The sequence below is a fragment of the Schistocerca nitens genome, chromosome 1 (assembly GCF_023898315.1).
Source record: "Schistocerca nitens isolate TAMUIC-IGC-003100 chromosome 1, iqSchNite1.1, whole genome shotgun sequence".
In the NCBI taxonomy this organism is placed as follows: Eukaryota; Metazoa; Arthropoda; class Insecta; order Orthoptera; family Acrididae; genus Schistocerca; species Schistocerca nitens.
The window spans coordinates 340,778,175-340,804,595 of record NC_064614.1 but is presented as its reverse complement, the minus strand read 5'-3'; the positions used below and the strand labels follow the sequence as shown (position 1 = coordinate 340,804,595).

The following is a 26,421-nucleotide window of genomic DNA, read 5'->3' as shown; positions in this document are numbered from 1 at the left end:
TTACTTCAAAAAAGACTGTATCAAAAGAACTGAAAGCTCTTGGATGAAGTGGAAAAACAGTTTGAATCAGCATTAATGTTTATTAGACAAAATTACTCAAAAAATTCAATGTTTCAAGCAATCAGTTGGGTTATACATAGGTGTCGTAAGTACACTATCTTTGTACATAATTCTGATGTAATCTACTATAATTAATAAACATGTTAAAAAGCCATCATTATTTTGTTTTATCAAGTAGCCTATATGTTTAAGAGTAAATTAAAACAAATTTGAGCATTCTATCAGGTCTGAGACTCTAAGATATTGCAATTCTTATAAAACAAAACATCTGTTAAAAAAAGAAAAAATTACATATATATTTTTTTTCATAGAAAATATTAATATATTTTAATAGTATCATTTTTATCTTCAAATATGTATAATAAATAAACTTGCTGCAAAAATTCATGATGTTACCTGAAAGAGATTTTAAGATAAGCAATTTAAAATTTTGAATACAAATTAAATTTACCATTTCCGAAGGTTCGGAAAACGCAAAACATAAAAACTTTAAAAATTTATAAAAAAAACTATAAGAGATACAGCAAAAATTTTTTGCAGGTGTTGTCAGGATGGTATTAGAACCATTTGAGCCAAATTTCATGAAAATCTAAGGAGGTGGGTGTAAAATTTATTTTTTGTTGGGTGATTTGATATGGAACGACCCATTGGCTATTTTCATTCGATTTACATTTTCATTGTTGCACAGTGTAACTGCCATATTTTGCACATCTTTGTCTCTTGGTGAAATGTGACACAAAATGTTGAAAACAGACTTCAATTCCCTTAGTACTACTTTGTCTCATAATTTCAGAAACCATTAATCATATCCTTTCCTGAAGTGTGTGAGACCATCAGTGTTTCCACCTATCTGCATCAAATGTGAAACAAAATGGTATTTTCCTTTATCCTTGTACTCCCGTTTCCTTTTTGTCAGTGCTCCTGTTGTTAGTGCACTACTTTCTTTTCTGTAGCATTTTTTGTAGTAACTGACAGAGTACTTTTTATCCGTCAAACAGAACTCATGCCACTGAAGCCTATTATGCATGTGATTATTCTTGAACGATTTTAGTGGAATAAATGATAAATGGAGAAGGCACTCTTCATATCTCACATGATATTTGTTGAGCTTTTCTTAATTCCTAAAATAATGAATTACCAGACAAGTAGCAGAGGAATCCAGCACAGCCCAACATATGCAAGTAGTAGTAGTAGTAGTAGTAGTAGTAGTGCTCCTGTTGTTAGTGCACTACTTTCTTTTCTGTAGCATTTTTTGTAGTAACTGACAGAGTACTTTTTATCCGTCAAACAGAACTCATGCCACTGAAGCCTATTATGCATGTGATTATTCTTGAACGATTTTAGTGGAATAAATGATAAATGGAGAAGGCACTCTTCATATCTCACATGATATTTGTGAATGTACCAACAGCATTAGAAGTACTTAGTACCATAGTTTTATTTGTGATATGAGACACATCATGATTATACAGATTGCAGCAAGTTACCAAACGGTTTTATAGATAAGCCACAATACAGAGACATCAGACAGGTGAATTTCTGTCAGTTAAGAAGTAATATTATTATTTTTCAAAGTTCAGCACTAATAACTGTCGTCATGTATGTGTCCGTGTACCATATCACAGATCTGAAGGTCCAGAGTTGGGTCCCCAATTTGTCCTAAGGTGTTTTCTGCCACACATTGCATCTTTGATCTCTTACTTTGATGTGTTAATGTGAAAAATACCGAGTTGCACCATGGTTCAGAGTTGGTGCTAAACTGCTGATCGCTTATAATTACCCGCATCAGTCATTTCGAAAGTCAGAGAAAAGTGATGTCATGCCTTCTTCAGTCAAACTTTTTTGGTAAAACAGTCCATTGTAGGCATATACAGCTTAGCTTTCCTTTTTAATTACCCATCATCAGAAACTTACCCTCATACAGGTACAGACAAAAACATTTTACAATAAATGAATGTAGAACTGTTCCCAAAGATCATAATTGTCAAAATATCAAGGTATATCAATACTGGCACCTGGTTGGTGTCTATATTACATCTTCACCAGTATTTGAAAGTATTTCATAATTAGCATCTGTCTTACCTGTCTCCATAGCTCAATGGTCTGCATGTCTGGCTGGTATGCTGAGAAACCAGGTTTCATTATTGGTACTGCTAGGGATGTTTCCTTTGAGGAGGACTGAAATGGAATGCACACAGTCTCATGATACCAACTGAGGAGCTACTTGAGTGAGAAGTAGCAGGTCCAAGGACAAAAAAGTAGACAATGTCCAGGAGAGTGGTGTGCTGATCCCGTGGCCCTCCATACTGCATCCAGTGACACATTGGTGGTTGGTGACATGGTGGTCTGTTAGTCCTTATTGGCCGATTATGGTTAGAATATGGTGCTTTGTTTTATAGGGAGCATCCGAATTCAGGGTGCTGTAAAGAAAGCTACAGACCAATAAAGTGCATGGTTTGAGAAGAATAAAGTTATTCATAAATTCAAAATCATTTTCTTATTTTTTTAAATATGGGTTTTAAATTTCCTGTGCTTTATTTAATGTTGTATGTACTGTGCATGTGCATGTGTGCATCCCACAAACACGTGTGTATCCATCCCCCCTCTCCCCTGCCCCCACACACCTGCATATACAAAAATGTACAGTCATGATGCCTGTAAACAAAGGTATCCCCTAATCTGTAAATATCTGTTGGTGAATGAACAAGTAAAGTTTTGATACTTGTCACCATTCTTGCTCTTCCCATCACTTTTCAACTCGATGTTTGGATCTCCAGCTACTTGAAATGAGAGAAGGGAAGATCAGCAGAAATATTCTCAAACAGAAATAACAAGAGGCCAACACATTGCGTTTCTATATAAAGTAGGCAGCGATCTCTCTCTAGTTTGAATGAAAGTTTGAAATTTTGCACAGATTTTCCCTATAGAATGAAACTGATGATGAAAATGAGTCCCATACTTTATTACAGAGTGTAGGGGAGCGACGTGGGAGACCCGCGCCGCCTTACTAGGCGAGGTCCTAGTGGAGGTGGTTTGCCATTGCCTTCCTCCGATCATAATGGGGATGAATGATGATGATGATGATGATGATGAAGATGACACAACAACACCCAGTCATCACGAGGCAGGAAAAATCCCTGACCCCGCCGGGAATCGAACCCGGGACCCCATGCTCGGGAAGTGAGAACGTTACTGCGAGACCACGAGCTGTGGAATGAAACTAAGCTGTGTAAAACCTGAGCCCAAGAAACAAAAATTGGAAGGTTCAGGAGCTTTCAGTGGAAAACTGCAGTATTGTGTTTGAGTTGTATGACAGTTTGTAAAACTTTAAAACAATTTGTTATTGCAAGTAGGAGTAATATAAAAGGAAATTTTGGATCAGGTACATGGCTTATTGGTGTCCACACACTGTTAAAATTTCAAGTCATCCACTGTTTTTCACGCTATGTGAGGCCAAAGAGGGGAAAAATTAATTCTATTGGTTTGTGACTGCAATAACTCCTTTTGCAAACAAAGTATATTGATTGCACTTTGGCAGTTCTATGGAGAAGTTGCCTGATATCATTAATCCAAAATGGAGAATTTATTTGTGAGCATCGACCAACTGATTGATATTTTTATTAGTCCTGTTTTATCATGCAGCACAAGTTGTACGATTGGTATTGGACAGGTCAGTCCAAACAGTAACAAAAAAGGAGTGAAGATTAGTGCCTAGACAGCCTACCACTTTTTACATTAATCACAGCTATCAATCATCCCAATTAACAGAAGTTTGTCATAATCACACTTACATTGTCCTCCCAAACAGACATTTTCTCTCTGATAGGAACAGCATGAAGACTGAATATTTCCAAAGTTAAATAGAATGGGTTTCTTCTTCTATTTTTTTACAATTAAAATGAATATTGGGTCATGAAATTTGGACAAAATGACTTAACATTGTTTATCTGACCAGCACAGCAAATGTCCGCCCACAACAAAGTGCAAGTGACCATGTTGGTCCAATACCCACTCATACCACATAAAAAAACCACACTTTGTAATTATTTCCTAAAATTATGGTGTGTAAAAATCCTTTAATGAAATTTAAAAGAAATCTATATCCTTATGTTGCTCAGGTGGCAATGGCAGCAGTATGCTCAAAAATTTCATCATATTACGAAGTGCAAGAAATAGTGAAGAGCAACAAGACAGTTATAGAGTAGCATGTCACACAGTTGGGAAATAAAGGTCAAGGCATATTGACTGATACTTGGATGGTGTGGGTATTAACTACTGAACTAACAGGATGTATGAAGACAACCAGTGACACAGTCAATCAAGATTTAGACATGACATATACCTGACTAAATTTACTGGATGTGAGGATTGCCACAGTGGGACTTATCTGATCATTAGTGAGTAGCATAGAGGATGCAAGAGTGGAAGTGACAGGATTACAGGAGGTGGTACACCACACAATATAATTGAGTCTTACACTGTTACTTTCAGTGAATTTCCTAACTGTCCTGCAAAGGGTGCAGGAAGAACAAAGAGCAGAACTAAAGCACTTAGTGAAACCTATGGAACAGAACTTGTCATTATTTTACCAAATATCAACAGTTGAAATCGACACCAACAGAGCAAGACTTCATGTATTTGTTCAATTCCCAATAGATAATTTTGATGCACATTACAAGTGTTTTACAGTCCAACCCTATTCACTAAACAAGTAAATATATGTATTTTAAGACACAGGAAGTGTTGTTCATTTCGTAGAAGGTAAGCTAGGGATTGGTGTTAACAGATGGGCTCTGGTTATGCCAAAAAGATAGAATTACTAGAACCTAACTTACCTAAGTAACAACCTAAAATCAGGCTTCTCCATTTGCTGGACGAACTGATAGCCACATAGAAAGGTTGTACTACCGCTCAGCAAACATTACAGTATGTTCGGCAGTACCACAATGAGCAGTGCTATAGGATTTATGACCAGCGTGCATTGGTTTCTGGTACTGCTGTGGTTCTGACCTTGCTTTTTGTGATCCATGCCTACTTTAACCAGAGAACCACCTAAGCTATCGAGTTTCCAGTGGACTAGTTACCAACAGACTGGGCTAACATAGACAGTAATGTTTAAATTAAGGAACAGCCAACAGACCACGTGGTTTATGCTGAGAATTAGAGGAAGAGGAAAGCCTTGCATTTTGATACCAATGTGTAAAACATATGTTGAGGTATTTGTTGTCCAGAAATGTAAACATGTCATAATTCAGAGACTAAATTTCTTCAAGAAAGGAGGAGTCACCATTTTGGAAGACATATTTAGAATGAAAGAATGGTTATTGAGGGAGCTGACCAAGTGGAAGAAGCTAACAAGTGCCTCTGACGAGTGAAGTTGGGCAATATTACAGCTCTGCATAGGCTCTTACAGGAGCTGAATACACAAGAAAAGCAGAATGAATGAAGTGATGACACTCATCCAGGGTGAGAATGTAGCTGTTGGAAGCCCCCCCCCCCCCCCCCCCACCCACACCCACACCTAAAAAAATTAGATCTCCATTCTCAGATGTTCTCAGAAGCCTACCGATGTACTCTGTACACAACCATATCGAGGAGCCTGCGTGATGCCGTACACTATCACCTACACTAGCTGTTAACTTTGGTGCAAAGATCACTACAGTACCAGATGAAGCATTTTATCTCTTACCAAGGACTTCATCTCCTGTAGCAGCAGGTAACTGCCTGAGCTGGGCACCATATGCAGATGACTTGGCCTGAGATACTGTCTTCTGCAGGTGAACATCTCCCTGGTGGGTTGCATATTTGAGCCTAGGCTACGGGTTGCCTGGTGTCTCTGTTGCTCTGCACCAGTGCCATTGATCTTAGTCCAGTGAGGTCTTATGCAGCAGTTCTTGTCACCATCACTTGTTACAAACCACATCCAGGTGAAGAAGTGGCACCTTTTTCTGAGCAACAGATGGCCGATTCCTAAACCACTGTTGGGATCCCAGCAGTACCTTGTAAAAGCTTTTAAGTGGAACTAGACTTCAACAGACACATAGAATAACATTCTCTTTAGGGTCGTGATTTTAAAAGGTGTGAGTAATAATGTGAATGACAAAACATTATTCCAAAAGGCTAATTTAAGACTACATTAACTTCTACCAAAAAATAAAGTATATGAAGCCACACCACTATTTCAGTACTTACATGAAATGTAGACTTGCAAGTAATTACTGTCAAAATTAAATTGAACAGTAAGTATTGCTGGGTAAACTGGCTGGGCTAACAGCAAAAAAAACTTGAGTGATAGAGGCCCTGTCGTGTGTGGTAAAATACCAGGGATTACGGATGCCCGAGCAGCCTCTTTTTTAACACTGGATAGAGAGAAAGAAATAGAGTTTTAAGAGAGGTCATGATTAAAGCAAATCTTCAGTTTGAGAAAGAAATTAAAAATATAATTCTGGTATATTGCACACTGTTCAGAAGTTGCAGTCAATCTGTATGAATTTTACTTCCACCGAATTTTCTCTCTATCAGTGTGTGATTCCAGCTATCTTTATTGCTGCAAAACATTCAAGGACTAAGAAGTAAAATTAATGAAGTACTTATCTGGACTGATGAATCAGAACTGTTAAACCCAGTTGACATAATCTGCCTCTCTGGTGTTAAGTGTTACAGGATTTAGGTTAGCATCTCACTTTTGTAGAGCAGAAATGGAGAAAGGAGGAGTTGCCACATTTATCAGGAACTGTCATAAATTTAAGAACATAAACATTAATAAATTTTGCTCATAGCAGTGTATTGAAGTATATACAAAAAAAGTAGAATTTCATAATAATCCTTCACAATAATAAGTTTATACCAAGCACCTGCAATTAATCTTGATCTGTTCATAAATCACCTTGAAACTCTGTTGGCCCTTTTAACAGAAAAAAATAAAAAATAGTGTTTGCTGATAATTTTGCTGTAGGTTTTCTTAAAAAAAACTCTTCCAGCAGAATTTATTAAAGTCAGTAACACTATCATTCACTCATGTAAACTTATCAGTAGGGTAGCTAATTGCTTAAAAATAGTTGTTGTTAATATTTTAGTAGAAAGATCTAATAAACATAATAGATTACAAAACCAGTAGTCAATGGTCTCTCAGACCATGACATGCAGTTCCTGTTGTTAAATATTAATAACGAACAGGACATAAAATCTAGTAAATCTGAATTCAACGTGGTTCTTAGTAAGCAAAAAATTGATTACTTTAGAAAACTCCTCAATGACATTAACTGACATGAATGGAAAACACAACACTTTCATTAATAATGTCCTTGTCCTATTTGTAAATTGTTTCTCCCAAAATCACGTTAGATCAAAATCCAGAAAGAAGCCTTGGATTGCTCAATGAATAAAGGTATCGTGTAAGACAAAAAGGAAACTTTATCCGAAAGTCATAAACACCTCTGGTGTTGATGCCGTAGCACATTATATGACATACTGCAAAATATTAAAATTAGTAATATTGACAACAAAGGAAGATTGCAAGATAAAGATAATCACATCAGATAAAAAATAAAAACAATATGGAATACAGTAAGGTGGAGGCTGGCAGAACAAGGGAAGAAGAGGAGCATATATAATTGAAAGTAAGTGATACATTGGTAACAGGTGAGTGCAGCACTGCAAAACATTTTAAGCATTTTGTAATTGTTACTGAAAAGAGGGGGTTTTCAGGTTCAATAGATGCTGCCAAAGAATATTTCAGACCAGTCATTACAGAAACTTCAGTAACATGATATTACCCCCAGTCACCCAGTAGAAGTAATGTCCATGATAAATCTTTAATATGAAAAAAATTCTAATGGTTATGACAAAATATGTCAACAAAGTTAATTAAAGTGTGTGCTCATGAGTTAAGTAGCATATTAAATTATCCATGTAACCACCCATTTATCAGTGCAACATTTTCCTGAATACTTGGAATATTCTGAAGTTAAGCCTTTGTTTAAGAAAGGAGATAAAGAAATACCATCAAATTTCCATCCAATTTCAGTTTTGCCAGCATATTCTAAAGTTTTAGACAAGGGAATATACAGTTGCCTTTTTGACCATCTGACAGCAAATAACATATTGTAAAAGTCGCAGTTTGGATTTCTAAACCATTCAGAACTGTGAAGGCTATCTAAAGGTACAGTTAGAATGTATTTAATTCCTGAGAAAATAAATTACAGGCTGCTAGTACATTTTGTGATCTGTCAAAAGGCATTTGACTGTAAATCACAATATCCATTTAAGTAAAGTAGAAAACTAGTATGTTTCAGCAAATAGTACTTACTGGTCCAAATCCTACATGTTTGTCAGGAAACAAAGAGTGTCAATATGAAAGACTTTTACTAAGCTATCTACATCTACATCTATACTCTGCAAACCACTGTGAGGTGCATGACAGAGAGTGCATCCCATTGTACCAGTTACTCAGGTTTCTTCCTGCTCCATTCACATGTGGAGTGTGGGAAGAATGATTGATTGAATGTCCCCGTGTGTGCAGTAATTATGACTTTCTCGGCATGGTTTACATCTGTCTTCAAGAGTCTGCCATTTCAGGTCCTTCAGTATCTCTGTGATACTCTCCCATGGATGAAAAAAACCTGTGACCATTCATACTGCCCTTCTCTGTATATGTTCAATATCCTCTGTTAGTCGTATCTGGTATGTGTCCCACACACTTGAGCAGTGTTCTCGGAGGGGTGCATGAGTGATTTGTAAGCAACCTCTTTAGTAGACTGATTGCACTTCCCCAGTATTCTACGAATAAACTGAAGTCTACCACCTGCTTTACTCCCAACTGACCCTACGTAATCATTCCATTTCATATCCCTATAGAGTTGTTATCTGATGTAGGTGATATAAAAATAAACTAGTCTTAGAAGAGCCTAAAGCATTTGTTGGTGGCTAACACCTACTCCACTGATGAATTTCTTGGCAAAACCAACTGATGTGTGTGCGCTACTAATAATGTCAAATAATGCTACGATTTTGTACAATCTGATTTCTATACAATCATTGTAAATAGATGTGGTAAAATGATTTTTATATTTTATGGTGCGTGGCTACAAGAGCTTAAGTGTATTGAACATTTAGACTTTTTATAACAAGTTTGTTATTACATTTTACAAAAGTTATGTTTAAGATTTTTGTCTTGTTCCACATCCATGAGGGACATATTCTACACCCTGGAGGATCTCTTCACTGTAGATCTATTGGAATGAAAGTACATCCAATCTAATGTAAATAAAAGGCCAATCAGCATAAAAAGGTGACTAAATTTTTAGAACATGTCAGTATTAAGAATGCTAAATATATGCTGTTGCTATTTCAGTCTGTTTTTGTGAGTGTAAATATGAAAATGCTGCCGCTGTGACTGAGTCTAGTTCACTTTTTCAGAAAGTACTCTTAAGACATTGTCTTCAGTAAAAGATTTTAGGGGCTGATCAAGTTTCATTCAGCATTGTGCTATACAAATGTGAATTTCTTTCATTGCGAATGAATAACAGTTTGCTGCTGCAGAAGCTTTCATACCTGCTAACAGGGAAAAGCCCAGTACTTAGAGAATCACTTTTAGATTGATTAGAATGCACTTATTTTTCATGTTTCAGGTAAATGGTTCATTACATTCTCAACAGTACTAATGACAGCTTCTGATAGTGTTGTTTCCGGAAGTGTCTCTCTGGCAAGTACACATACTTATGAATTGACCAATATGAAGGCCCCTGACATGGAACCACAAATATTCTTGGGGAGTAAATATTTATGTCATAACTCATCAGTAAAACGAAGAAGTTTTAGAGATGAGAGTGAAGTATGCTTCTGGAATAATCCATGTGCAAATATTGGTGTTTGTCAGCCAAGACCAGATAAGCCAGCAGGCTTTATTTGCAAATGTTATGAACAGTTTTACATTGGTGAGGAGTGTATTGTGGGTAGACTGCAGGAAAGGAACTACTGTGATGAAAATAATGACTTGTGTCAGAATGGAGGAAGCTGCAAACCAATGTGGGGAAGCTATTTTTGTGAGTGCTCAGATGAATATGAAGGACGTAAATGTGAAAATAGGAAGAACGGTAAGTAATAAACTAGCCTTGCACATATCATTGTGAATGGTCAAACTGCACTGCATTGTAAACTTTTTTCTCTGTTCCATTCCCTAAAGTAGCTACAGCCTCACCAGTACCCATCCAACAATAGCATAGAGGTGGTTGAAATCAAACAATGGAATCTCTAGATAGGAATACCAACCATGTGAAAAAGACAGATTGCTACATATAATAAAGAAGACACCTTTAGTTGCAACCAGGCATAATTAAAAGACACTTACATAAAGGTTTAGGCCACAGTCTTCAACAGCAAAAGATAAACACACACCATTCATACACACAAGCAAATACACCTCATGCACACATGACTGCCAACTCCAGCACCTTGGGCCAGCCTAAGCAGGTGTGATATGTGAAAATAAAATGGCTTTGCGTAATATTTGGATGTGAACATATTTGAGATCTTGAAATGGGAGTCATGTAGCTCATTAATGTTTGTGTAACAAACTTTGTAGAAAAAGGTAACTAAAAGGTAAGGAAATGTGTAGAGTCCATCCATGGACTACTTCCTGTAAAACAATTTTACAATACATTTATTCCATTATAAATGTTTAGGAATAAGGAAGGCTGCTCACTGAATAGCAGAAGAATTGATTCATTGATAAACACACAAAAAAGAATGAAAACAGAATAGATTTTGGATTAATCTTTTAATGTACTAGACAAAACACACACACACACACACACACACACACACACACACACACACACACACACACACACACACACACACTGAGGCATTACCTGCTGTAATTTGCAAAATGCCTACATCCAGACTGCAATTGTTATTACTCATAAATTCTGAACTGTGTTGTTGACATTGATGTGGACTTCACCATTGCAGTTGTGTGCTGGAATCTGGAAGCTTAGATAAATTTTCAGCTTTCACTTCTTCTGAAGACAGTTATGTTGTGCCTTTTATGTTACAATTGGTATATAATGGCAACACTTCGTATACCAATGCTGTTCCTACATTCAACATAACATCACATCAGTTCAGTATAACATTTATGAATAAAAGTTGTATCCACCTGATGGATAACTAAGTATCATCTGTCTTCTGTGACATCAGCACCATTGTCAGGTACAACCTTTTATTCAAAGGCGCACCTAATACTCCAAGCGGGGAAGCCGCTGCATGGAATAACTGTCAAAATGGCACGTACCATGAAGCACAGTAAAACTGCCATCTTCATCTCATCTTGAAGATGCATAGCGTTCATCTGTACCAGCTTACATGCTCAAACAGTAACAAAATGTCCAAACAGTTTGTGATTCTAAAGTAATTAACTAAGAGAAATACTTTAAACTGCTACAATCATCATTTGTCAGTTGGGCAGTTGTTGGCTAAGATGTAACTTTCCTAAAATGATACGTTACACCACACACACACACACACACACACACACACACACACACACACACATGTGCAGCTGCTATATTTTGCTGGCTGAACACACAATGCTGGGTCTGCAGTTCAGTGGCTGAACTGGGGTAAGACTGTCGGGTGAGTGGTATAGATTGAAAAAGAGGGGGTTGGGGAGTGCTAGCTGAAGCTCAGTGAGAGGCAGGTGGTATTAGGAGTGTGGGAGAATGAAGCAGCAGACGTTCAAGGTAGGAACATGACATACAGGTACATGAGCCCCTGAGTTGTGCGTCCCTCTCCTCTGCCCTGTCACCTCTTCCCAGTCCATGTTCATGCTACCAGAGCTTTTCTACTGTATTTATTTCGTTTCAATTTTTTTTTGCTTTTAACCACTACTAATTTTTTCTCATCAACCAGTCACAGCATAAAATAGAGATGCATTTTTGAAATATATTACTATAAAAATGATCAGTACTATCATCTACTCTCCATCCTAGTGGCATAGAAAGAAATGATATGTGCAGCCATAAAGACTGTCAACAATCTGATGATCTTACGGTCCAGCAGATAATAAAAATAATTTTAAAAAATAGAAATCACATTTGGTTGTCAGTTTCCTTTACCCTATAAGGAAGTTTCTCATCATATATGATGAATTATTCTGTATTTTATTATGTTTTAACTTTAGTTTTTGTGCATTTTCTTCTTCTGTTCAGTATTTAGCAAAGGATGTTTTGTCCTTTAAGGTCATAATTTGTGTCCGTTGCTGTTAATCCGTATCAAGAAACATGTACGTTACAGATCTTTGCTCTGTCTTCTGTTGTTTATGGTTACATTTAAAGTATCAGTTTTAATGTTGGTGCTTTGTTCCCTTTAAAGAAAGTACACCTAAGATTGCATTTTTAAAATGCAATTTTTGCAACTTGAATTCAAGTCTGTACTTGATTTCACTTTACGTATGCCTGTATACACAAGAGCTGGAGTGTCAGCTGTGATAAAACATTTTATAACATTTTATGCATATGTCTTTTTGTTGAGCTATGTGCTGCCCTAAGCAATTCCAATTTTTTCAGCTTTTATTTGAGGTCTATGGCTGCACCAGCCTAACCCCTCTTATGGAGAAAATATTTTTTGACATGCACTATCAGTTTTTCTCAGATTGGTCGTAGGATTTCATTGGGATTCAGGCTGGTGAATGACATTGACAACAAAGTGTGATCCTACAATCTTAGGGGTGGATAATCCACTGCTGTGAATATTCTCTAATAACAGCACCAACTGTGTGATACGGCTCTGTCTGGCAAGCACCAATTACTCACACAAAAATTTGGCAACTGGTATACTGCAAAAATAATTGACTAAATAAGTCAATGGTAACTTGGTGGCAGCTAATAAATAACACAGCAGTGGGGCTAAGTTTGAAGTGTTACATGAAAAATGAAATGATCACACAGCACTGATTTCCAGGAGACCCAATAGGTGAAATTCAGCCACTGAATTGCAAGTCTTTTCAGTTGACGCTACAATGGACAACTTAATGTATCATTGATGATTAAATAATGATGATAACACAACACCCATCTTCAGAGAATCAAACCTGGGCCTGCTGCATGGCAGTCAAACTCACCACTCTGCTAAAGGGGACCAAAATCTTACAGAAAAGGTGCCCATATTTAAAGTTCCAGTTTCAAATGCTGCAGAAAGAGAACCACTGCTTAGAATGAAGTCAAATTTGAACAGCGTGTTACTGACACAGGGAAAACATCATGGGAATAAAAATTACCAATAGTGGGCATCTTAAAATAAATAGAATCACAATTCCATGGCTGCAGTTTGAGTTGCACATTACACCATCTCTACTCTTCAATGTACATGACTGCACAAGTTTGGCAGTCAACAACTGTGGCACTGCTGGTTAGGTAAGTCCTCCCACCACCACAGAGTCCACCAGATCAAGTGGGAAAAAATCAGCTTTTAATTGTCCTGAGGTCAAAAACTCCATGAAAAGCAAAATGACATTGGTTTTTAATTGTCCTGGGCCAAAAACCTCATAACAAGCAAGAAACCTCAAAAAGGAAAATGACATTGGCTTTTAATTTTCCTGTGGCAAAAAACTGTGTAAAAAGCAAAATGACAACAGTTCCTAATTGTCATGAGACTGACACAAGGTATGCTCAATTTTCTGCTCAATGTTTTCTGCCTCAAGTTAAAACTGAGAAGCAGCATGTTCCACAACAGATCAGAATGTCTCGGGGTCACATTCAGAATGCGATGCACAGTGCATGGCTTCAGTTCAGTGTTGTTCATAATTGGAGCACTGAATACATCATCTTTCAGATAACCCCACAGCCAAAAGTAACATAGATTAAGATCAGGTGATCTGGATGCCAGACTGTAGGGAATGATGGCTGATAATTCTAATATTTCTGAATGCCTCTACAGCAGCTGCTTCTCTGGCTGTGCAGTGTTAGGAGGAGCACCATCTTTCGTAAAAATGATCCTACCCACACTGTTGAAGGGTTGGCGTGACATCGGTGCACAAAAGACTCTTGTAGCATTTACCAGTGATGGTACAGTTAACAGGAGCCACAGGACTCATCTCCTTGAAAAAATGCAGCCCTATGATAAATAATGCCCTTAATCTGCACCACACAGTTACCTTTGCAGCATGAAGTGGTACTAGTTGACATGCATGCAGATTTTCTGTTGCCCATATTCTGCATATCTGCATATTGACATGTCCATGGAGATAGAAATAAGCTTCTTCTGTCCACAGAATACTCCATCACCGTTCGTTGTCGACTTCCAGGAGAGCAAGGAATTCCAGAGTGAACATCTGTCTTGCTGGCAGGTCAGCAGGAAGAAACCCCTGAACATGGGTAATTTTGTATGGATATCAATGCAGGATATTTTGTTGGATTTTATGCTCCATGCTCACAGGCATGTCCAGCATTTACGCACTTCCCCATGCACTGCATGTTTGCATACCATTGATCAACCCCTCCTTCAGTGCTATGACCATATTTTGATGGATGTTTGATCAGCCGCTTTCCTCCTCCTGCCACACTGAGCATCAAAAGAACCTTACTTTTTGAATTCTGTTATCATTTTTCCATCTCTTACATACATCAGACCAATGCCTTTTCTCATACCCTTGAGTAACTGGAAGTTCAGCAGGGCTACTGACACACAGTCATTTTCTTGTAAAAGAGCCTTACCAGCAGCACACTATCCTTTATAGAGACAATTATGTTGGGTACCTTGGACATAAGCTGAGGAACAGCTATGTACTGCATGTCTCTTGGTGTGCATATTCTGCTGCTTACAGTGCAATCTATAGGTAAATTTTTTTTTTACCCGTAACATTTCCTCCTACATTGACATTATTCTGTTCAAATGTGATGCCACTCTGAGCAGTGAATCTCTTTCTACACCATTTTGAAACTGGGAGTTTCATTATGGACACCCTGTTTACTGGTCACTCGACCCACAGAAGATATGATGACTTTATATCAAGCATTTAAAAGTGTATGGATTTCCACGTTAATGTTACAGAAGTAAGATTGTACAGTTAACAAGTGCAAGCATAATGAATAAATTTTGGTAGCTTTCCCAATTAAATAAGCTAGTGTAAAAGCAGAACCAGAATTTAAGTCCCGACTATGTGTTAATATTGAAGTTAATCAGTGAGACTGATTCACCATTCATCATGGAATATGACTTAAAAGTTCATCATGGAATATGACTGTCAATTACACAAAAATTGAAGTCTCTTAACTGCAAAAAAAAAAAAAAAAAAAAAGAAAAAAAAAAAAAAAAGAAAAAAACATTCTTGAAACTGTGTGACAGTATCTAAATCCCCATAGGCCACTCAGAATTCTCTCATATGTAAAGTTTCAAAGTATTGAAGTGGTGCAGCTGGCTTGCCAATCAGAAACTAAGTTCATCTTCTGCCAGAAGCTACACCAACTCTCCACCAGCTGCCCTGAATGACTGCCCAAAAGACAAGTCCTCAAGACAAGACCACGAGGACCAGATGTGTTGATTACTCAACCTCTGAAGAAAGTGTACCACTCTGTTCATGTTCACAACTTCTAACAAATAAACATTAAAATGACCATCATTCAAATAACATTGTTTTTCTTAACACTAGGTGTGTCAAAATAGGTGGCTCCGTGCTGCTCACTTTCCAATATTACAGAACATTCTCACATGCATATGCACTAAATATTAATAAAAACATGATGTAGCGCCATCATACACAAACATTAAAATAAGAAAATGCATGAAAATATTCTTGTATACAGAAGTGTGGCATTTCAAATCAGAGTGTAATTTAATTACAGCTGATTTATTTGGAAACATGTCTCAGTCAGATTGAATTCTGCTTAATTTGGCAAAGCAGTATCTTACATATCTAACATAAATGCACGTAGGAAAGGGATAAGGTTACAGGTTATCACATGTTGACATCATGAGATCCGTAATTGTGAAATATGTTTTGTGCTCGTTGATTTGATTTGGATTAAATCAAAGTGTTAATCCATTTAAGTTATAATTGATGTGTATCAGCAGGTGTGCACTGTACAGTTAAGCTAATTCAACATATTGTTTGTGATTGTAGCAGTTTGGTTTACCACTAGCATAACTTAAAGTCTTTGTGTAATCATCACTTATAAAAATTGACACCAATTAAGAACTTAAGTTTTCACAGTGTTGTGCAATGCTTCATTGAACTTGAGACGTCAAGTCACAGAATTTGGGGGCCTTATTTTTTGTGTAGGTTCTCTGGAGTCCATTTTATTATTGTTGTGTGTAATATCTGTGAGTGATGTTTTGTCACTGGAAGGAGACATCTTGGCACTCAGTCACACACTAATTGCCCTCTTGGTTAGCAGAATCCTTCCATGAAATTCCAGTCCCATTACTTGTGACGTCCTGCCTTTTACTTGGCACAATACTCTGGTCAAGCTTACAAAACTCCACCTTGTCACTGCCTCAGCCTTCTCGGCCCAAACAATGAGCCAACTAAGCTTAGGAATTCACACTACTTGTATCAGATATTTACAATATTTTTCTTCCTCTGTGATTTTAACCGTGAGACCTATTTTTGTTCTTACAGACAACTTTGCTTGTTTTTCCTTTGCCGGCAAGAATTTTAAAATCACAAGATTTTGTAGTCTTGTTAAAATGAAAGCTTCATATTTGCAGGTTAACCGCCCTTCATAATGGGTAGGTAGGTTGTCAGCATACACTGTGGCATTTATTAACATATTCTTTTTCAAGGCAAATCCCACAATGTGTCTCTGATTTTCGTGTTCAAAATTGGTCACCCTTATCTGATTCTTTTTTGTGTGATCCTGTTCTGAGATATTTTATTTGCACAAAGCATTAGTGGGAAACTCTTTAATGGAATTAACAAGCTAAACTAAACCAAAGTAGGATTCAAAATACTAATAGTCTACAACTCAGTAGGGAAGGAGTCATTAACCAGTTTCATTATTTCTCTCCGACAACTATCAACTAGTTAAAGAATTTTCTTAGCATTTTTTAGATTTCTTGAGTATAGCTCTCACTGATGTTATTGTACCTACAATGTCATATTGCCCCTATTATTTGAGTTACTTGGATGCATTTGTCCATGAAATTCAAAGTGTGGGGAAGTTGGACAAACTTCAGCTAAAGCATGGATTTGTGTGGTATTTACTGAAACAATTCTTCTGAGTTCGAAATTTGATCTTAATGTAATCTTCTGATTGATTTATGATTTATGATCCCATTTTTCCTGAGCATTTGTAAAAATAGCTTAAAATTTCTTGTTTTTCTTTTCCTCAGTAGTGCAGCAAAAGTTATTACTACTATAGCACCAAAGATTGTGCATAACATTTTCCCAGTAGATTACGATCATCTACCAGCATGGAAAAAGTGCACTTAGTCCTTGGATTAAAAATTGCTTTACAATGCCGCATTATTGTTTTTACAACTGTCCAGTCTAGTGACGCTTTACTGAATCAGTGTGGTGGTGAGTATATTAGATTGGTGCATAATTTTGTAGCATTTTTGTTTTGCATACTGGTATTCCAGTTGACATGGATTTATTTATCAACTGCCATTTTTTATTTGTGATTCACTGTGGCTATTTGAGTTTACATATTGTAATTTGGAGATAGTGACTGGAGCTGGGGACATTGGGAAATGGAGTGCAAAGTGGAGAAATCAGAACATGACATATTCATCTGTTTGAGCTCAATAGAGGGCTGACAGGAGCAGATGCAGCCAGAAACATTTGCACAATGTATCAGGATAACACCATTGATCAGAGCATGAAAAGCATTAGATCCTAGTACAAAGCCCTGTGCACATCCACAAAAGTAAATGTTGTACATCTTGTGGAACAGTGACGGTGTGGTGTACTATGAATTGCTTCTTCAAGGTGTAATCATCAGTGCTGACATTTATGGTCAACAACTGAAATGTTGTACAGACACAATCCATGAACAACAACCAGTCAAAGTTCATGAAGTGATGCTGCTCCACGATAATGCCCACTTGTACTTTGCTAGACTGGGAAATCACTCTGCACCCAACCCTTATTCTCCTGACCTTACACCCTCAGATATTCACTTTTTCCACTCTCTGTCGACCAACCTCCCTAGGAACTTCCTTTCTGGATAAAAATGTGCTCCGTATTTGGCTTGAAGAGTTCTTTGACTCAAAACAACATGATTTCTGCAGTCGTGGAATTGAAAAATTATCCCAGCATCGGCAGACTTGTAAATAATGAAGGAAAATATATTATTAGTGATTACAGTTTCTGTTATATATATCTGTTGTGTTTATTTAACGTATGGAAAAATGCTATGAACTTAAGCACCAATCTTACATATTAAGTAGATGTTAAAGTTGTAAAGAGAGACCTTATTATTATAGACACAAACAGATGTTGAATTTGCTGTCGGCTACTTTATTTATTAAAATCCTTTGTAACTATAAAGATAATTTTCCTTGAAGTGGTAAGAGATACAACCCATTATAAATTCAATATAATAGAGAGAAACATTCCACGTGGGAAAAATATATATCTAAAAACAAAGATGATGTGACTTACCGAACGAAAGCGCTGGCAGGTCGATAGACACACAAACAAACACAAACACACACACAAAATTCAAGCTTTCGCAACAAACTGTTGCCTCATCAGGAAAGAGGGGAAGGAGAGGGAAAGACGAAAGGATGTGGGTTTTAAGGGAGAGGGTAAGGAGTCATTCCAATCCCGGGAGCGGAAAGACTTACCTTGGGAGGAAAAAAGGACAGGTATACACTCGCGCACACACACACATTTCCATCCACACATATACAGACACAAGCAGACATATTTAAAGTTTGGGCAGAGATGTCAGTCGAGGCGGAAGTGAAGAGGCAAAGATGATGTTGAATGACAGGTGAGGTATGAGTGGCGGCAACTTGAAATTAGCGGAGATTGAGGCCTGGTGGGTAACGGGAAGAGAAGATATATTGAAGAGCAAGTTCCCATCTCCGGAGTTCGGATAGGTTGGTGTTGGTGGGAAGTATCCAGATAACCCGGACGGTGTAACACTGTGCCAAGATGTGCTGGCCATGCACCAAGGCATGTTTAGCCACAGGGTGATCCTCATTACCAACAAACACTGTCTGCCTGTGTCCATTCATGCAAATGGACAGTTTGTTGCTGGTCATTCCCACATAGAATGCATCACAGTGTAGGCAGGTCAGTTGGTAGATTTGCTTTCACATGTGGCTCTGCCTTTGATCGTGTACACCTTCCGGGTTACAGGACTGGAGTAGGTGGTGGTGGGAGGGTGCATGGGACAGGTTTTACACCGGGGGCGGTTACAAGGATAGGAGCCAGATGGTAGGGAAGGTGGTTTGGGGATTTCATAGGAATGAACTAACAGGTTACGAAGGTTAGGTGGACGGCGGAAAGACACTCTTGGTGGAGTGGGGAGGATTTCATGAAGGATGGATCTCATTTCAGGGCAGGATTTGAGGAAGTTGTATCCCTGCTGGAGAGCCACATTCAGAGTCTGGTCCAGTCCCGGAAAGTATCCTGTCACAAGTGGGGCACTTTTGTGGTTCTTCTGTGGGGGATTCTGGGTTCGAGGGGATGAGGAAGTGGCTCTGGTTATTTGCTTCTGTACCAGGTCGGGAGGGTAGTTGCAAGATGCGAAAGCTGTTGTCAGGTTGTTGGTGTAATGGTTCAGGGATTCCGGACTGGAGCAGATTCGTTTGCCATGAAGAGGGCAACAAACTGTCCATTCGCATGAATGGACACAGGCAGACAGTGTTTGTTGGTAATGAGGATCACCCTGTGGCTAAACATGCCTTGGTGCACGGCCAGCACATCTTGGCACAGTGTTACACCGTCCGGGTTATCTGGATACTTCACACCAACACCAACCTATCCGAACTCCGGAGATGGGAACTTGCTCCTCAATATATCCTCTCTTCCCGTTACCCACCAGGCCTCAATCTCCGCTAATTTCAAGTTGCCGCCACTCATACCTCACCTGTCATTCAACATCATCTTTGCCTCTTCACTTCCGCCTCGACTGACATCTCTGCCCAAACTTTAAATATGTCTGCTTGTGTCTGTATATGTGTGGATGGAAATGTGTGTGTGTGCGAGTGTATACCTGTCCTTTTTTCCCCCCAAGGTAAGTCTTTCCGCTCCCGGGATTGGAATGACTCCTTACCCTCTCCCTTAGAACCCACATCCTTTCGTCTTTCCCTCTCCTTCCCCTCTTTCCTGATGAGGCAACAGTTTGTTGCGAAAGCTTGAATTTTGTGTGTGTGTTTGTGTTTGTTTGTGTGTCTATCGACCTGCCAGCACTTTCGTTCGGTAAGTCACATCATCTTTGTTTTTAGATATCCATTATAAATTCAGTATCATATGTAAATGATTATGATCCCCGAATGGAATTCCATGCCACTAATTTGAAATTATGCAAAAATAAGTAATTGTTACTTGCCATATATGCCAGTAAGGACATTCTGTGACAGATTTTGAAGAGTGAACTGTACATCAGAACTGATATTGGAGATTTCATTTCCTCTTATTGTGTTTTCATTTTCACAAACAAATAATAGGTCAGGAAGGCAGGTGAATAGCATCTTACAACTCCATTGCTGCACAGTTGTAGGAAAGTTGGAACTATCTCTCATATTTTAGGTAGAAACGGTCACTTTTTTACCTCAGGGCCTAGATCTGTTTCAGTTGTTGAATAAAGTCTACAACATTTATTTTTATCCTCTTTTGATTTGTTACAGTAAGGGAACATTTTTCAGTATTTTGTTTGTTGATTGTCACCCAGTATGAGATATTCCCAAACCTAGAAACAAAACTGTATAATTAAAAGTGCCCAGCCATTCCTTCCCAGTTTAGTATTAAGTGGGTGCCCTTGTGATGTACTGTGAGATATGTTGATGTTATGTCGACCACCTTGCATCAGCGGTATTTGTGAGCTAATAAAAATGAATGAATCTGGAAGCCATACAACTGTTCACTATTCATGCGACAGATTATTTTTTGAGTAGCCAGACCATATAACTCACATTTTAGTGTAAAAATTGACAGTCAACAATTAAATTCATTTACTAAAGTTCAAGCACACAGCATGCTCAGCATTTGTTATAGATTTAAATAAAAAACATTTTTAAACTTTTACCACATCAAGAAAAGTTACTGCCATATATGTATGATTTGTTGTACTATTCTGAATAATTTTCACTGCTGCTTACAATATTAATAAGTTGCAAATTCTTTCTTTTAAGGTGAAACAACCAGGATGTCCCAACCAGTTTTTCTCTATGATATTGACACAGGGACAACAAATTCATGTACTTTCCTACTATTTTTTAAAAAGAAAAATGTGGGCCATAACTTCACATTCACATTATATCTAAATGAAATAAAAATTTTTGATGCCCACAAAGAAGACATGTACCTTGAAGTTCCTTCAAAATGGAAGGTTTCACTGAAGTCAAAGCATTTAACTTCAAAGTTTATTGATGGTACGCATTTATATTTTAACTTTTCATATCATGTTCTAATGATCACTAAATGAAAGTGTTAGGGAAAAATTAAATAAAAAAGAGGCCCTTACTATTTACTTCAGATCAACTGCATCTGATTTATTTCATTACTTTAACTGTTATCAGTATTGTTTCAATATCATATAACTTACACAAACCAATAAATTTATGAGCACTTTATTTTATGTTTCTGTCATATCTGTAATTATACATTGGAATCATCATAATATCCTTGTCTCTTCTAAAATAAGAGCTGCTTTCCAGAATACCCATCTCATTCTTGGGTCTGCCAGCCATATAATCACTGCTGATCAATTGAATCAAACAAAGCTGTGGCACTGAGAGTGTTCCTCATGCTATGAAGAATCAACAAGTTTGCTGTGTTATGTGGCTGGTACATAATCACGACTTATAGTGGCCATCACCTTGTCAGCCAAGTACATGAAGCAAAAAAATGTGACAGCAGTACATTTGATCTTCATCTGATAGGGGTGTGTCACACTCAAGACTCTTGACTCTGCATTTCCAAAGTAAAGGAGATTGGTGTTTTTTGAGTGTCACCATGTTAATGGTGTGCCAAAAGTATGTCAATTTGTAGGTAATTGCTGTCTTCTGAGTCAGTGGTCTTGGGTAACTGTGTGTTGATGATAGGATTAACTATTGAATATCACAGATTGTAACGATGGATACTTGAGTCACCACCCAGCAGATCATTTGCCAAATCACTACTGGACCATATCACCATTTAGCAGCCATGCTGTTCAGAACCATTGTCTCATTATAGTGTACAATGCTCAAGTGCACTGCCCCTTGAAGCACTGCATGTAAAAAAGGGCACAAAAGTTAGCACTGGAGCAGTGACATTGGCTTTGGATATTTGAAATTTAGAAGAACATTGCTTGTACTAATGTGCCATAGTACATTCCAGGATGTGAGCACATTGAAAACCACATCTCTTGTTATGTCTCTCATGCCAACAAGACATTGTTCTGGCAACTGGTGGAGACATTCTATTGTAGGGGATATTTTTGTGGGTAAATTGGCAATATGTCTGTCACTGTGTCACCAGTGAATGATATAGAAATCTCCTGTCTGATCATATGCATCTGTTTCTCCACCTACAGTACCCTACAGCACCAGGTGAAATGTACCTTCCACAAAATTGTGCATAGCCCCGTTGCTACCAGATATTGTCAGCATCTAAGAATATACTTGTACGTCTCCCCCCCCCCCTCCCCCCCATCCTCTTCCTCTTTTCTTCTTGATTACCTTATTGAGCACATTTGGGATGCCACTGATAGAGATGTATGTGTATTATATTTGTCTTCTACCAATCTCTAAAATAATCAGTTATTGATAATGTAATATAAACAGATATAAAAAAAATCTACTCACCAAGTAGTGCCAGGGGAACGCACACACAAAAGGATTTAACTTTTACAACCTTTCTGAGCCAGTAGCTTCTTCTTCTGGCAAAAGAGTTGAAGGAGAAGGACGAGAGGTGAAGAAAAATGATTGGAGATCTTTAGGAAAAGGGTTACAGTTCAGAAAAGTTACACAGAACCCCGGGTCAGGGGAGACTTACTGGATAAGATGAGAAGGAAAGACTTCCTTCTCTTTCCTTCTGGTAATTTTCCCTGCATCCAGGGTTCTGGGTGACTTTTCTGAACTGTGCCCCTTTCCCCAAACCTCTCCAGCCCTTTTCCTTCACCCCTTTTCCTGCCACCGCGTGGTGAGTAGACGTTCTATCTATCCATGTATTTTATATCCTACCAACCTCTGTAAGCTATGGGCAGTAGTTGATTGGTCACAGACAGAATGACTCCACAGTGCTTCCAGCATATCATTGAGTCCATGCCACAGTGTGCCACTGCTGTTGTATGATAAAGGGGCTTCTAGATAGATACTTACAAAAAACCTCCATTCGAACAGGCCTCAGAAGGCTCTACCAGTAGGCATCACTTGATGTGGATATGGAGGGGCACATGGTCAGCACACTGCTCTCCCAGCAGTTGTCAGCTTTCGTGATCGGAGCCACTACTACTCAGTCAACAAGCTTCTCAATTAGCCTCACAAAGGCTGAAAGGCTGAGTGCACTTTGCTTGCCAACAGTGCTCAGCAGACCTGAGATAGATACACTGACTGATAAAAAAGTGAAGCACCCAGAGGGAGGAGAAAACAAAATGAAACTCACAGGTTGATAGTTTATGCAGTATTATTCCAGTGATTTCAAAATCGAGTCAAATTTATAAAGAACTTGGCAATAGGAGACCCTGTACCAGTATGATGCACACCCTCTGGCCTGGATGCATGCACTGATTCAGTTGGGAAGCATGTTATAAAGCCATTGTGTCCTCTCCTGAGGCAAGTTCGCCCCCAACTATTTTTACTGGTCCTTAATATTCTGGATACTGCCACAGGGATGAATTGACTTTTGAGCTGGCCTCACACATGTTCTATCAGGGACAGATCTGGAATCTTGATGCCCACAGTAGTACCTCTACTTTGCAGACACAGTTCATAGAGACATGTACCATATTTAGATGAGCATTGTCCTGTTGAAAACTGCCACCATGATACTATCATATTAGAGTTAACACATGAGGATGCAGGAAGTCTGTGACATACTGTTGTGCCATTAAAGTTTCCTCGGTCACTACCAGCCATACCCTGAAGTCATATCCTATAGCTCCCTACACCATACCACCGGCTGCCAACAATAACAACACTGTGCCTCTCCAAAAGTTGGAAAAGTAGGACCTGTCCCTAGGTTGCTGCCATGCTAGCCAACAATTGTCATCAGCAGCAGGGCAGAACCATGATTCACTGCTAAACACAATGTGACAGCATTCATCAGCATCCCAGCCATGGCACCACACCAAATTTAGCCATTTTTGTTGGGGTGTTAATGGTAGCCTAAGAAGAGGACAGTAATTCCCTGCTTTGGATGCTACTAGTTTCCAACCAGTGGTGTGTGATGGCAAAGAATGCAAAGAATGTTGCAGGGAGTCCATTACTTGTTCTTGTATGGTAGGTGCAGATGGGAAGGAGTGGTGCACAATATTGCATTCCTCCCTTGAAGTGGTCAGACGTGGTCAACTGGAACCTTGGAGATGAGAATGTCTGCCCTCATATGTTGTGTAAAGTGTAGAAATTCCATTACTGATATCAGATTTAGGCACAGATGTGAAAGGGTTATGATGTACTTGATGCAATATATACTTATCATCTCTTGTGGTAGTCAGATGTGCTTGCCTGGAACAATGATGATGAGTACAGTTGCCCTCATACTCCCATACAGTCCAACACTGGGCCACTTATCACATCTGAATGCCCCATAAGTCTGGATATTGCATGAATCATTCAGCCGGCCAAGTAGAGATTTTCAATTAGGCCCCTTTCAGACTTTGTTAGGTGCTGATAACAATGTCTCATATGAGTACATGGCATGTATGTGCTATTCACAGTGATCAGACAGCATCTGATGCTGATTGTGCACCTTACATGTCCTGGTAACACGCCAAACACAAACAACACTAATGCACTCTGCTGGCCATTCTACCTCTCACAGAATTGCAATTATAAATCATTTATGTAATTTCAAGTAGTATGTACATGTATGATGACATTATGTTGACATCCAGCCTTGTCTTCCAGGTGCCTCACTTTTTTGTTGGACAGTGTATTATTTGACTGTTGCAATATGCTAGGAAGGTGTGAGAACTTATCTTTCAGGTGTTTTACAATTTTGAAAAGATGTTTGGTCTTAGTTGAAGTTCCTAGTGATCGATTGCATTAGGCACTTGTTGATGAATGTACTGTTCTTCTATGTAGTTACAGTGCTACCTACAAAACAGTATTAATGTCCACTGTTAAAGGAATTTTAAACTGTCCATCAGAATGTGCCATCAAAAGTTTTAAATATTTTTGCATTCTTTAATAATAGATACATCTTACCTGTTTGCAGATGTGACATACTGTTATCACTGGAAAATGCAGTTCTTTTTTGTGCATCAGTCAGTGAATGCTGGAATAAAATTATACAATAATGGAAAAGTACAGTTTGAAGATAACTACTTCATTAACATTACACGAGACCCTGGAAAATGTGTGCCAAATCTGGAACTGAACGATTGGTAAAAATTAGTTAGTTTTTCAATCTTTGAAAGTAATATTTTACACCTAAGAGGAAAACATGTTTGTATTTGTTGCTTATCAGTTAATAATAGAATACTGATATAGCTGTATAATAGGTGTCCTCAATTGTTGCACATTGGTAATAATTGTATGAAATACAACTGTAATATATTGTACAAAAACTAGAATGTATTGAATAGACCTACAACAACACCTGAATATAAATCCAAAATAATCACATACAGAATCAAGAATTTACTACTTTCCTAGTATTGTTTAAATTGTATTGATAAAGTTTTTCAAAGCCTCTTGTGGGTCTTTGCCTCTTCACCAAATTTCCTCGATTCTGAACTATGTTGAAAATACTTTTGATTTCGTTTTAATCTACAAAATGCATAACACAAGCCATTGGAATGGATAATATGGAGCTAATGTCAGTAAGCACATCATTAATAATAATTTTGATTAATGAATTAGAGCTAACCTCAACAATGATATAATCATAATTAGCAGAACTTTCAGATACAATCTGAAGTGTAATTTTATATCAGAATTGCTGTGGATCTTCATTATTCTGCTCCATGTGTGACAATCATTCTTTCAACGCATACAAATCAAATTTTGAATTTTGACCAAAGAAAACCAGTCATTATTAAAAAA

The 26,421-nt window shown here is 38.0% G+C and overlaps 1 protein-coding gene across 1 annotated transcript in view; it reads left to right on the top strand.

Annotated features, from left to right (window-relative positions):
• The window catches only part of LOC126247413 (uncharacterized), a 45,297-nt gene extending 19,533 nt beyond the window's left edge, over positions 1-25,764 (top strand). The window contains exons 2-4 of the mRNA XM_049948482.1: positions 9,690-10,154; positions 21,364-21,603; positions 25,592-25,764. Of these exons, the coding sequence (XP_049804439.1) occupies positions 9,690-10,154; positions 21,364-21,603; positions 25,592-25,764 (878 nt within the window). The remainder of the gene's footprint in view (positions 1-9,689; positions 10,155-21,363; positions 21,604-25,591) is intronic.
• The last annotated feature ends 657 nt before the right edge of the window (positions 25,765-26,421 follow it).